This window comes from Cryptotermes secundus, unplaced genomic scaffold, assembly GCF_002891405.2.
Source record: "Cryptotermes secundus unplaced genomic scaffold, Csec_1.0 scaffold697, whole genome shotgun sequence".
Taxonomy (NCBI): domain Eukaryota; kingdom Metazoa; phylum Arthropoda; class Insecta; order Blattodea; family Kalotermitidae; genus Cryptotermes; species Cryptotermes secundus.
In genome coordinates this window covers 40624-55728 of record NW_019724753.1, presented here as the reverse complement: position 1 = coordinate 55728, position 15105 = coordinate 40624, and the positions used below count along the sequence as shown (strand labels likewise).

General features: G+C 43.0%; 1 protein-coding gene across 1 annotated transcript in view; it reads right to left on the bottom strand.

Moving 5' to 3' along the window:
• Positions 1-1157: 1157 nt before the first annotated feature.
• LOC111862931 (spore germination protein GerIA-like) overlaps positions 1158-15105 on the bottom strand; it is a 20428-nt gene continuing 6480 nt past the window's right edge. The window contains exon 2 of the mRNA XM_023848799.1: positions 1158-2043. Coding sequence (XP_023704567.1) covers positions 1158-2043 — 886 coding nt within the window. The remainder of the gene's footprint in view (positions 2044-15105) is intronic.

The window sequence follows — 15105 nt, the reverse complement described above, 5'->3', positions numbered from 1 at the left end:
GTGTAAGTGCATGGGGAAACCCACCTTCTCCAATAACTAACTAACTACTATGTAGGCATTGATTTTATCAGGTGTGTCTACCGGTATTCGAACCCAAGACTTCCCAAATGTCAATCTATAGTGTTACTCTTACGTCGGCTCAGTCGGTTCAAATTTAGCTTTCCCATCTTGTGTTACGAAATGCAGCCTAGGATGGTAGGATGATGACTGAATAATGAATCGAACAGGACTTCGAAGGAAGCGGTCATCACCTGGTAGAGGCACTATCTCGGAATTTGCCAGCAAGAGCTGAGAAAACACAGGAGAAACCTCAATGAGTATGGCCTATGTCCCAGCGAATATTCAAATTAAGAACCTTCCGGGTAGAAATCTGTAAATTTGTTTGTTTCAAATCATTAGGCTGACTAGTAAACAAAGGTAAAATTGTCTCTGTTGTTAATCAATTATGCATTAAATCATGAAGACATAAGGGGGGAGTGGAGTTGTAGCTCCACCACTCTTGAACTCTGTACTAGATGGAGGTGAGACGTCACCTTCACGCCCCGGCCACTTTACTCCTGGTTGAAGAGCCTCGATACCAATTGGATACGAAAGTGAATGGGCCCCAGAGTCGATCTGGATACTGTGGAGTACAGAATGGACTCTTGCTCCTGCCGAGAATCAAACCCCGTACTATCAGCCTGTATCCCGTCGCTGTACCGACTGAGTAACCCCGGCTCCATGCTGTCCGAATAATAATAAACGTAAATGATACTTGCTAAAGTCGTGGAACAGCTGATATTCAGGAGAAAGCATTGCAGACGTTTCGATATGTCACTGGGTCCTCACCAATATCCGCGAAATATGGGACGATGTTACAGGATCCCAACGGACGCGTAGCATGGTGTGTTTGGCTGGAGACGAGACAGGGCACTGGAGAAGCGGATTCAATAATCTGTTATAAAAGTAACAGAAATTAATATTTCATGAGGTAGATCTGATGCCCCAGGAAACAGATCCTTAAGGCAGCTGCGGGTCGCTGAAGCTACATGCAGTAACAGCCTTGCAGGTGCCAAGTACATGCTCCATAAATACTGCGAGCCACTGAAACATATCACATCGGTGACTCTGAACAGCGCTACATTCTGGGATGTGATGCTGTGTAACCCGTTAGAGGGTCATGTAAGTTTCGGAGACGGTTTTATTCTGCTTGTTACGTGAGCCTTGCTAGTTTCTTCCTTTATTCTGCTTGTTACGTGAGCCTTGCTAGTTTCTTCCTTTATTCTGCTTGTTACGTGAGTCTTGCTAGTTTCTTCCTTTATTCTGCTTGTTACGTGAGTCTTGCTAGTTTCTTCCTTTATTCTGCTTGTTACGTGAGTCTTGCTAGTTTCTTCCTTTATTCTGCTTGTTACGTGAGTCTTGCTAGTTTCTTCCTTTATTCTGCTTGTTACGTGAGTCTTGCTAGTTTCTTCCTTTATTCTGCTTGTTACGTGAGTCTTGCTAGTTTCTTCCTTTATTCTGCTTGTTACGTGAGTCTTGCTAGTTTCTTCCTTTATTCTGCTTGTTACGTGAGTCTTGCTAGTTTCTTCCTTTATTCTGCTTGTTACGTGAGTCTTGCTAGTTTCTTCCTTTATTCTGCTTGTTACGTGAGTCTTGCTAGTTTCTTCCTTTATTCTGCTTGTTACGTGAGTCTTGCTAGTTTCTTCCTTTATTCTGCTTGTTACGTGAGTCTTGCTAGTTTCTTCCTTTATTCTGCTTGTTACGTGAGTCTTGCTAGTTTCTTCCTTTATTCTGCTTGTTACGTGAGTCTTGCTAGTTTCTTCCTTTATTCTGCTTGTTACGTGAGTCTTGCTAGTTTCTTCCTTTATTCTGCTTGTTACGTGAGTCTTGCTAGTTTCTTCCTTTATTCTGCTTGTTACGTGAGTCTTGCTAGTTTCTTCCTTTATTCTGCTTGTTACGTGAGTCTTGCTAGTTTCTTCCTTTATTCTGCTTGTTACGTGAGTCTTGCTAGTTTCTTCCTTTATTCTGCTTGTTACGTGAGCCTTGCTAGTTTCTTCCTTTATTCTGCTTGTTACGTGAGTCTTGCTAGTTTCTCCCTTTATTCTGCTTGTTACGTGAGTCTTGCTAGTTTCTTCCTTGTCTTATTTCTCGAAACTGAAAATGGAAGCTATATGTTCTTTCGAAACTACACATTTATACCGGGCTACAGTGCTACCTCTCAGAAGGCTGTACTCTTCACAGCGACGCTTCACTTTCTCACTTTGTAACGCACAATAATATTCATTATGCTGACTAAGATTACGGTAACACAGTGCGCCGATAGATCTCTATACAGGCTGGGTATAGATCATATTAATTCTAGCGTGTATAACAATAGTCTGTCTATTGCCAGCTGTAATCTTCATTAATTTTTTTCTTGAAGAGCTACTTAAAATCTCTATTACCAAGCAGGCTATTGCAGCGTTAAAATGTTAGCTTCGCATTCGGTACATGCGAAGTTCAAATCTCAGCACATTGGTTATTTAAACAGTTTTTTATGTTTTCCCCCCATGACTCAAAGTAAATACTGGAATATTATCACCAGTAAGCTATCGCCGCTTCCTTTCAGATCCTTTCCAGTTCATCATTTGTACTAGCATTCGAAGCTGTACAATCTGTGTTACTGACAGAGTATTAATAACCGAGAAACGACTGGCCACACACTCACACAGCGGTACAAAGCAGAGTCCAGGCTTATGACGTTCCCCTTGTAATCAGTTCTAAAATGAAATCGGAATATTTAATAAGGTTTCCCCACACTAAAAATGAGTTCATAATTACAATTGCAGTAAAAGTTATGCCCTGAAATTATTCACTAATGCTTAAGTTTAGCTTTAATTAAATGCAATTAAATAAGTTAATTAAAAAGAAAATAAATATTTAAAATTACTGTCTTCTGTGATTTTACGGTGTAGAGTCCGATACCAGTTTGCCGACGTTTCGGAACAACGTACTGCCTTAGTTAAAAGTTATTTTTTGCTTTTTAATATTTGTTCGTTTATTGTATTATTTGGTCCTGAGATGGAAGTAGCAAGTTCCTCTCCGAAACTTCGCTAAACTTATACCAGAATGGTGGCACACGATAGCGTAGTCGGTTGAGGCACTATTCTACAATCCGGAAGATGACGGGTTCAGTTCCCGATGAGGTCATTGGATTTTTTCAATTGACCTAATCCTTCCAGCAGCACTTCGGCCCTGAGGTCGACTCAGCCTCTAAAAGAAATGAGTACCAGGAATATTCCTTGGGGTAAAAGGCGGCTGGCACGTATTGCTGACAACCTTAGCGCCATCTGTGAGCCAATTGGCTAGATAATGTGGGAACCTCGACGTCTCATAAGTTTATGTTCCTTCACGGCCTATTACAGCAATGACTTTACCTCTTATAGTACCACAATACATGGAGTCAAACTTAGCAAGGAACCAGAAAGGAGCAGACCAGTATCTCAATCAGGTTTCACTATCACGTCTCTATCTGCTCGCTTAGCTTACCCTTCGGTCCTGAAGATGGAGGCAGTATGTTTCACTGAAACCGCGGTGGACTCATACAGGACTATACGACTTCACATCCCAGGAAACAATAATTTTCATACTCACCAGACTGAGATCTTCAAAATTCAACGAAACAAGTTTAAAGAGTTCTGTCTTCTGGGATGTTACTCCTGTCTAGATCGTTATGAAAGACAACGGATGTTTCGAAGGAACATGTCACCTCGATATTCAGGGTTGAAGAGCAAGGCAAACAGGAAACCTGCGTGAAGCAGACAGCAAGCAAAGCTTTGCTTACTGTCTGCTTTAACGGGCCACACGGCGGTATATCCCAGGAGATAGAACTTTTCCTAACCGTCGGTGTGAGAACCTCAAATCCTATATTTTTGTTAAGAAATGAAAAAAAAAGGCGATAGTTGGGGTCCCTGTATTGCATTCAAGGTCACGGTCTTCTGGAATGGGGCTCCGTCTAGTTTGGTAGAATGATACCGAAGTTTTGGAGGCATATGTTGCACCCCTCTTCAGGGTACTACCTGGTTCTTACCGGTTTCCTGGTTGATTCAGTGTCGACCACGAATGTTCCTCCGAAACGTCGGTTGACTTTATTTACGAGCGAGAAAAACATAAAAATAAGTCTCTGTAGAAATAATAACTGAAGAATGTGGGATCCGACATTCTCACCGCGCTCAATATTAAGCTCAAATTTTGTCCGGTGTGACGCCGTGAAGTCCTGCAGAAAGTGATCAGGAGTAGCTTCCCCATAGAAAATTGCTTTGTGAGATTTATTTTTTCTCACAGAGATAGAAATAAATATTTCTGTCTTTTTGGTCATGTCGCCGTATATTCTGGTAGAAAGGTAGAAAGATTAAGTCAACATGTTGACGCCATATAGTAATCTGGCCTAACATTACAAAAATTTCAGCCCTGAAGACTGAGGCAGCAAACTTGTCCGAGACGCCTGTAACTTAGTACCAGATTAAACGGTGTCATATCCCAGAAGGCACGAATCTTCAATAACCTACATAGACATTGAANGCAGTCTGAGTTCTCTGTGGATAGGCTCCGAGGCTATGTGACTCGACCGACAGAGTTCAGTTCATTTAGGAAGTGCAGTGCACTTGAGTTCAGTGGGGCGAAGTGAGTTGGTGGTCAATCAGTTAAAGAACTGCTGCAGTTCAGTCTTCGTGAGCCGTTGCTTTCAGATGCTGGTAGCTGAGGCACGGGGATAATTTGGAAACCGGAAGTAAGGGAAACGTCCGCCTATGGGAGCCATTACCAGGCAATGACTAGTGGAGAGTGTAACAGACTGAGAACACTAGTCTGTGTGTAAAAATGATTTGTGAAGTGTAGTAACGTGTTGTAAAAGCGTACAATATATTCAATTACCAATCCAAACCCCGTCTGTAGTCCCTCTATCACGTGACATTATTATTGGTATTCTTGGAATAAATAAGAGAAAATTAGTCGAACACGTTGGTGTGGTGGTTAAGTCTTAGAGTGGTACTTAGAAAAATGTATTCAATAGCTCAAATCATACGGCCTCGAATGATAACTTGTTCATCACAGAACAGAATAGTTTAGCATTAACGCTGAAGACTTGTGGTCGGGAAGTGCTGGATTCGAATCTCAGTCTCGGTATATGTTATCTGTCTTCTTGCAGGGCTTCTGTCATTCTCTTTAGTCCCTTCAGGCAAATATTTGAATATCACCTCGATAAGACCACAATCGTTTTCACATCCTTTCCAATTCATCTACCATTCTGTCATTCGATGCTACATAATTTAGATCCTGACAGCATCGTAATATACCTCCCTCCTCCCCCCACCCAAAATCAATTCCCTCTGCAAACGACAAGTGACCATATCACTGCCTTGTAGGGAAAAAGCAAAATATATAAAAAAAAATTACATGCATATATTGGCGCGGCAGAAACGTAACTGCCAATAACACTGTCCCGCTCGGATGTCAAATATGTAAACTGGATGTACCACGTCGCAGCTTTTGATATTTCACGGTCCGCTAGCGTACGTTACGAAATTGTTTTGTTTAAGCATTGACTCGCAGAGGCGTCCTCCGCCTTGTAAGATCCGAGGTGCCACATATAGCCCTGTAATCTGTTGATAGTCAATCTACATTTCGGAGGAATGCCTTGCTTCCATCTTCAGGGTCTAATAATAAGTCGAACAAGAAACCAGCATGAAGCAGGTTCTCTGCTTGCTACATGCTTCATGCTGGTTACTTTCTTGGCTTATTCTTCCACCCTGAAGATAGAGACGATATGCTCCTCCGACAAATCGATTTAAATTCAGCGGACTACACGGCGTAAATAAAGTAGAACTCTGTATAATAAAAAAAATTAATCCTTTAAAGACTGACAAAGTCAATGTCAAAGTCAAAGTTGTGATACGACCGACGGTCAAGTAGGTAAGTATGTCTTGGTCTCAAGCCACATCTGGTGCCCAAGACCAGATTCTTGTTACTGTCACATAGTTAAGGTTTCTTGGCGTGGGGCGCCTTCTCTGACGAGAGGACGAAAGTGTCGTTTACAATTTCTGGCCTTCGCCAGCGCAGTCATTCTCGGGTCCCAGTTCCGCGAGACTCATGACCATATTTTATTGTCTCAGATTCGAGTCTCCCCCAACCTAGAAGGCCACCCCCCCATATATATATCCCGCAGGAACAGGGTGGCCAGTTATATCTCCAGGCATTGAGTTCCCTTTTCATTTTCTCGTACGACTCGCAGGGCTACGGTGAAGGTATCAGAACGCGCCTCCACATAGAGGTTAAAGACTGAATTTCTTGTAAATAATTATATAAGGTTTCAGTTCGTACCTCACAGGAAACATATTACGTCTCCGCTACAAAGCCCAACCGGTTAATGCTGTTTAGGTAAACAGTCGCTGTTTATTGTGAGAACCATACGGAACACACAGATACACTCTGTGGGCAGAACGCGGAGTTTTAATATGAAAAAGGAGGCGGTACATACAGTAACCATTGGGCTGTAAAGGGTTTAAAATTTATTACTCTTCATCTTGAGGAATTACGATGATCTGAACAGGAATGGATAGATGGACAGGGCACATAGAATGCATAGGAGGGACGAGAAATTCATCCATGGTTAATCGGAAATGGAAAATTTGAAGAAAGGAGATCACTCAAGAAATCTAGGCGTGGGTATGCTGACAATATTAAAATTGATCTTAAATAAATATGGTGTGGGAGCGTGGACTGGATTCGAATGGCTGAGGATAGGAACCCAAGTTGGGTTCGGTGAACAGACAGTATGTGATCGGACCCTCAGAATAGTAGGAATTCGTTGTCTGTCTGCGGGATTATGAGCTTCTAGTTAACAGTATAGTCTCTTTCAGCTATAACGGAAGACAATCATTAAACTAACTTATGCGCATGAAAAGACATGATCTTTTCCGTCACATTGCTTTAAGGATTATAACAGGGGAGGGAAAAGTTTGTTCCGCAGGCCATATCCAACACAAGAACTTTTATAATTGATCCTCTGCTACGTATTAGTATCACAACAAAGGCCATTCCACCTATATATGTTCTGTGCGAACATTATGGCTATAATTTAATTTTTTGCTATTTTATTGCAGACAGTAGTGTGACGTGCAGTCCTTTGACTGGTGAGCCAACACTGGTAATGACATATGTCAGTATTTTGATGCTTTTAATAAGAATATATTTTCCCTGAATGATGCATTTTCTTTGTATAATCCAGGTTAACCGGTAACAACCCACTGGTTACTAAATGTACCCCATGTTTTGACATACCAAAATTCTGAATTCTGTTCACACGGTAGGTTTCTGGCAATAAATAGCGTCTGTTTCCTTAAACATCATTACGGATGGTCTGAGCAGCGGAGACGTAATGTGTTTCCTGTAAGGTACGTACTGAATTAATATATAATACTTAAAAATTCTGTCTCTAAATTTCGTTGAAGAGGATGTCCCACTTCTATACACGTACGCGTCAAGGCGAGAACAGGTAACTTGGTCAAGGATCTGGACGAGACCTGATGCCGGGAATAATTATGTTAGCGAGGACCAGCAGCAATTTAGCAGTCAGTCACTCTTTGAGGTTTCAATTTGTTACAGTTTTCCCATTACGGTAATCATAAAATTATAGAAATTGAGATTTTGGTTTCTTTTACAATTTCTCATTCTCTGTCCCAAATACAAAAGAGTGATCCTTGGGGTGCTGATCGCATTAGCGCGCCGTCTAAGGCATGAACTGTCTTTGTTCATGCTTCGCGGCTTCGAATAACAGTCGATGCATGGGTGTTTGTCTAAGTTTATTCTGCGTTTGTGTTGTTATGTGTAGGTAGCGACCTTGCGACGGGTTGTTACCCCGTCCAAGGAGACATACGGACTGTGTATAGGATTAAGAAACTGAAGTAAAACGAGCATTTTATGGATGCCCTGTGTTCCATAGGGAGCAACAGGAATACGATTGAATGAATGATCCTCGGGGTGCCGTCTGTCTGCATGTGTGCGTCGCTAGAGCCTAAACCAATCTGAGTCATAATCGGTATTTAAAATTTTGTCCACCATAGGTCAGTACCTAATGAATATGAACATTCTAACTAAAAAAATAGAGACCCTACAAATGATCCGTCAAACAAAAAAACAATAAAATTCGTGGTTTTAGTCCGCAAGCGATCTATACCGACAGAGCGACCGCCGCTTGTCGACGAAGTTAGTGCCAACTTAGCGGATAGATGGTGTCGCGTGGTCAGCGCAACGAATCCCCCACGGCCATTAATTTCGGTTTTCTAGACCGGAGCCGCTTTTTCCTTGAAATAGCTCCTCAGTTATCCTCACGAGGCTGAATGGACCCCGTTCCAGACCCATTATTTCTCAGAAAATCTGGTAACGCCGGGAATCGAACCTGGTCCTATGGATCTTTAGCCAGGAAATCTGACCACTAGGCCACAGAGGCATATAGATCCATATAGAACAAAATGAGGAATTTCCCGAATATAGCAGTAGCGATTTTGATTAAATTTCAGTAACATATCGAGACCCTCTAAATAAATCTCCATATATTGAATTTTCAGAAAACAGCGGTGCGCCCTCTATCCTTCTAGTCGCCTATATAATAGTGTATGAAATATCTGCAACGTTTTTATTTATTTATTTTATTTTGTATTCACTGCGTATTTCCAGTGTTTGCTTGNATTGGGTTTTCGGACTTTATCCATTCGTCCTGGTTTTAAGATAACTAAGAAAAAACACGACATTTCGGAAACTGGATCTGTTTCCGTCCTCAGGTGAGGGAAAACACCTATTCTGTTGGGTCCCTTAGAAAGAGCTAGCCTCAATCACTGGACGATCCAGTCTTTCTAAGGGATCCAACAGAATAGGCGTTTTCCATCACCTGAGGACGGAAACAGATCCAGTTTCCGAAACGTCGTGTTTTTTCTTAGTTATCTTAAAACCAGGACGAATGGATAAAGTCCGAAAACCCAATATCTCTGTGTAGAATTTATATGATAGGTAATCGGTTCGAATCTTCGCCGAGACACCGGTTGCCCTGATTGGGGATTGTCGTGCTATTACTCAGTCCCTCTAAGCCAATGTCAGTGTAGTGTCTTGGTTAGGCCTCGATGACTTCCTTCCAAATGCCTTCCAATTCATCAATCATCCTCTCTCCCAACAGTTTATTGATTCGGTACTGGAAACTTACCTGGGATCGAATCAGCCTCCTGTCCATTGCGTACAAGGCGCACTTCCCCAGAGACAAAGCGGCCGTGACGTGAAACTAAACACTCACCTCCAACTATTGCCGAGGTCAAGAAAATATGGATCTATACATCCACTCCTCCATACGTCTTCAAGGCATAGTGCTTGGTTAGTTAAGCTCAGGGACTTCACCATTTTACGGGAAGCGTCGTTAAATTATCTACGAAAAGAAGAACTTTACGCCGACTGGTGTCTAGTGCAGGCTACTCGTAGGCCGGAAATTTGAGTAATGTTAAACGAGAGGATTTGTCTTCTGTTTGGCGAGGAAGGGCAGTGAAGGGTGTCGGAAGTGTAAGCACAGAGATGAGGTTTCAGTAGCACAATATTGCACCCAGTCCTGTTACGTTATTTGCTGACGCACAAAGCCATTTTCAATGTTTATGTATTTTTAGTCTCTTTAAGATATGAACAGATTCATGTATAATTGTCTAATCTCTACAGTAGAGCCGGGCAAAGCATTCTCACAGGCAGCGGGGATAAGAGTTACCAGGAGGGGGAAGTCTTGTTTTCCCACCACACCATCCTAGCCTGTCTGCTGGCGCCCCTGGCGTAACAGCGTAGAACGAGTAATCCAGCCATAGGAATGGAAGCATAAGGAGGTGAAATCTAAGAGCAGGAAGGGAGGGGTACGGACAGTAACAATACTTAGCTCAGCTCTGATGTAATCACTATGTAAACAGCTGTTGACTGTAGACGGGATTTGGAGTGGTAACTGGATTTATTGCACATTTACAGATCATTAACTATAAGTAAATGTAGCAATGTCGCTAACTCACTCTACAGTTCACTACAGCACGTACTATGTCTCCTCAGTCCGTTGTATCTTCACTGGTTGTCTCCTGGTAACGGCTTCCAACGCCGTAGTTTCCTCGGCTTCCGTGTTCATGTCCTTGCCGGCCGGCGACTGTCTCACAGTCCACTCATTCCTCCACTGACTAACGCCCAGGCTGGCGGCCATCTTTCGCCAACCTCCTACTCTTCTTACTGCCGTCTGAAGGCTCTCTCGTAATCGCAGCTGCTGCACGGATCTAATAGAAAACACCTCTCCCAGCTGTTCTTCTATTGTTGCATTACATACACGTAGTTATCGCGTGGGCCGCGTATAGAACACTACATCCCAGTTACTCCACTGTTACGTGTTACGAAAATCTTGTGGCAATAACCCGGCAACGGCTGTTTACAGAGCCATTAACTCTCAGCGGCTGTTGTATTGCTGCTTATTTCGCAGTCGTTATCTAGCAACGGCGCTACATGTCACAGAATATTTTGGTACATTAGGTGTGTGAAAGTTCGTAAGAATTGGCTACGCAGATGCTAAGAAGAATTGTTCGTTCTTCGTTTTATTGATGAAGACATTCAGAACGAAATTGGTATCCCATAATACCCAATTTTGGGGGGTTATCTAAGTTGGAGATATGTCTTATTACCCTCCAGGAAACATAATTGCCACCCCTGAACTATGGCCCACTGAAGCAAGGTGAAGCGCTAATGATATGCACACGGAGTGCGGAGTAATTAGTCAGCTGTTTTACACCTCGTTAGGTTTCATCTACAATCCGCGAGGTGTCGCTTTAACGCTTAGCATTTGCAAAGCGGTGCATAACTCTGGCGTGATATGGTCACAAACACAGTCAGTCGCACAGGTCGAGAGAGGAGAGAGGGAGCAGTGAAAGACAAAAGGATGTCTTCCACTGCGGAGATGCTGTCCGACTTCTCGGGGACCCCATTATCAGAGGTAAAGCTAAAGGTAAAGTTGTCCCTGTGCTTAAGTATACACTACTCCATGAAGGCGTATGGGGGAGCGGGTGTATAGATCCATATTTTCTTGACCTCGGCACTAGCTGGAAGTGAGTGGTCAGTTTCACGCCCTTGCCGCTTTACCCCCGGGGAAAGATAGGAGGATAGGAAGTTGGGTGGACCGCAGAGCTGGTCTGAACGACGAGGAGAAGAGAATATTCTTGACCTTACCGGGACTAGAACTTGGACCCCTCGGTCGAACAGCCCGTAGCCAGTCATTATACCTACTGCGCTACCCCGGCTTCTCATTACCAGAGGTAAAAGTAAGTAAAAAAGTAAAGCTACCCCCGTACCAGGCCGAGAAGGCCCATAGGGTTGTGAGACGTTGAGGGTCCCACATTATCTAGACAATCGGCTCAAAGATGGCGGTAAGGTTGTCAGCCCTTCGCGCCGGCCGCCATTTACCCCCAAGAATATTCCTGGTACCCATTTCTGTTAGAGCCTGAGTCGACACCTGGGCCATAGTGCGGTTGGAAGGATTAGGTCAATCGAAATAAAAACCCAATGACCTCATCGGGACTTGAACCTGGGACCTTCCGGCTTGTAGCATAGTACCTCAACCAACTACTCTACCGCGTATGGACGTCAACATAACAAACCCTAATTAGATAAACGATTAGATTAATATTTGTTTATTATTCTGTATCTACTGCGTGTTTCGATTCAGCTGGATCATCATCAGGAAATTTTCATGACTCACAGAAGACAGTCCAGTAACGAGAGAAGTATCATGAAAACTGCCTGATGATGATCCAGCTGAATTGAAACCTGAAGCAGATACGGAATAATAAACTAATATTAATACGGTAATATTGCAACGTGAACAGTCATTGCCATACCACAGTTCCGTAAACATGTTCCAGCACGCAACAATAGGAGAAGCTGTGTTCTATTTTTGTCCGCGCAACTGACGCAAGCGCTATGACGTCACGTAACAGAGCATAGCGTCACGTGACATGTTTTCTGTGAGGGGGGCCCGTGTTGGGTCTTCATAAGTTAGCAGATTCTGGAGAAACAAGGCAGTGAGTGAGTGAAAGTCAGTTATCGTATGAGATAGTCACGAGGAATCGTAGCTGAAGAAGAATTAGAAGTCGACCTGTTAAAACTTACCGTGTGAATTGAAGACTTCGTGTGTCCTGTAGTTCAATGATATGTGGAGTGTGACAGTTATCGTTCCTGTGTTCAAATCTGTTGCCGGGAAACGGATAGGGACACTTTTGCAGAGGAATAGCCATTGTTTAAATCTGTTACCTAGCAAGATAAAGCAGATATAGAAGATATTTATGTGCTATAGTTACAATAATCTTGAAAGTGTTATAATTTCTTGCAGTTACAACAAGTAAGGATCTAATAAATCGGTTCACCGATCCAAACCCGCATCCAACTTTTACACGTGGCAATATTGATTTATTTAATCGGAGTTCTTTGTGTTGACGGCCATATAATAATATTAAACACTAATATACTTTAAACCCTGAGAACAGAAGGGGCACGCGGTAGTGTAGCTGGATGAGGAACTATGCTACAAGTCGGAAGGTCCCGGGTTCGATTCCCGATAATGTCACTGGATTTTTAAATTCACCTTCCAGCCGCACTATGGTCCTAGGATCGACTCAGCCTCTAACAGAAATGAGTACCAAGAATCTTCCTGACGGATAAACGGTGGTCGGCGCGTAAGGCTGACAACTTCACCGCCATCTGTGAGCCGAATGTCTAGAATGTGGGAGCCTCAACGTCTCACAACCCTATAGGCATCTAAGGCTTATTAAAGGGATGGTTCCACTTTTATTTTTTTTTAACCCGACAATAAAATGTTTCTCTCGTGATTTCCCCTTTCACCCACTCTTCTACTATACTTCCAAACCCTTCTCTCTCTTCTTCACAGCATTCCAACACCTCATGATGGAACGAGAAGCAGTTTCTGTAACATCGGACGCCAACTCCATATGCACAGAGCTGATTGCTCTAGAAAGCTCCATATAAAGCCTGTATTGTGGACGTGTTTTTGTTCGGGGTAACTAAATCGTTATAACAACGGGCTACGGGCTGGATGGACCGGGTTAGTTCCCAGCAGTGCAAGATTCTTTTCTTCTTCACAGTGTCCCGACAGAATCTGACGTCCACTCAGCCTCCTATTCAGTGGGTACCGGCGGTAAAGCTGCCAGGGCGTGAAGCTCACCACTCACCAGCTTCTACTGCCGAGGTCGAGAAAAGTGGAGCTATATCTCCACTCCCCAATATGTCTTACCTTTCTTTCTGCCTGAAGACGTGAAAACTTCGACTCGTACGAGGAACCAAAGAGGCGTGTAATAATTTTCGTAGCGAATTTGCGACGCTGTCACTGGCTATATCATGTAAGAGATAATGACAGGATTATTGAAGAATATTATAAAATTTGAAAGGATCTGGAAGGAAGCGGTCGCAGTACTGTCCCACACTAACCAGCGTCTCGGCCAAGATTCAACCTGCGCACCCCCCGAATGCGAGTGTACAGCTTTGCGACTGTGCCACGCAGTTACGTCATGTAATTAACAAAGTCCACATCCGCCTTCATTAAGAAATGCCATATATCATCTAATTTTCCTCGCGATGTTAATAACGACAATAATGAATGCAGATTTTTTTATACGAAATTTTACAGGATAAGGCATGGTGCCCAAGTCATTTTGATTCCAGCGTACAGCCAAAGACGTGTTATGACGTCACGTGTCCTAATGACACTTTGCATTAGTACTATGTTTATAAATGAATGATGACTTCTGGGTGATGTCAGTTGATCACGAATGTGCGGCCCTACACAACACACATTAACAAGTTAGCCCTTTGAAAACTGAAAGAGATGCGTAATAAATGAGAGTAGAAGGGTAGGCGAAAATCCTGCTAGAAGCGAACTTTTATTTATGGGGTGCGTGGAGGAGGGGGTCCCGGGGTTCGCTGTCTCGCCTTCATGATTCTTATTTTCTGGATTAGTGTCAAATTAAATAATTTTAAAGATAATTTTATGGTTCTTACAGCAGACGAGCTGAAATCGGTACGGTTATATGACAAGCACGCAGAAAGCGACTTGGAACTTGGGAACCATCCCGGTGTTTACTTGAAGACAAGAAAGGACTGGGAGACTTTGTGTCGAGACACCTGGACACAGGACCTTCAGGTACATACTGACATCTAGCCGCGCAGTACGGAAAAATAGCTCCACGCATTTAGGAGAGACTGTAGACGGGGTTTGGGTTACTAAATATGACTTATTGACCACTTGTACACACCACTCGAAACTACAAGTAATTACAGTGCTGTCGCTTGTCTTTAAACTTTACAAATCGCTACACGCTAAATATTTTCCAAACCTTCTGTGTCTGCAACAGCCTTTTCTTAGCAACGGCTTCTAACAATGGAAATTCTTCAATTTCCCGCGCTCACATAGTTACTGTCCGGCGAAAATCCCGCAAATGAACTTATTCGCCCGGCCTGGGGTCCTCGCTGTATAACCTCGGGGCGGACCCAACAGAAAACACCGCCTACGACAGTCCATTTATGGTTATTATGGGCGGTTGGCCAGTAATAGCCCGGATGTCGTTGACGTGTTTACCGTCCGCTACGTAGCAACGCATGTTCTTTCTCACGATCGTTGCATAACAGCGGTACTACACGTTACGACATGCCATACGAGTTTCCTAACCTTTCCTTAACGTATGTCTGCTGTTGATTTACTGACTTCTGAAGCATAACAATACACTTGTAAGAGACAGTTTGAATCTCGTGCAAAAAATGCAGCACATTTAAAATGACCTTAATTCTTCAAAATAACATTTCAGAATACGGTTCCTGCCTCAGAGTAAACATATTGCAGCCCCATTACAAAGACCAACCGATTAATGCTGTTTAAGGAAATAATCGCCGTTTATTTTGAAAAGACTCTGAAACATAAATTCACTCTCTAGATGAAATTCAGATGCTCTTTAATACCAAAGCAGGTGGTGTCTATAGTACATTACATTTACATTACACTTACCTACTCACCTACAGAGTATGTGTGTGTGT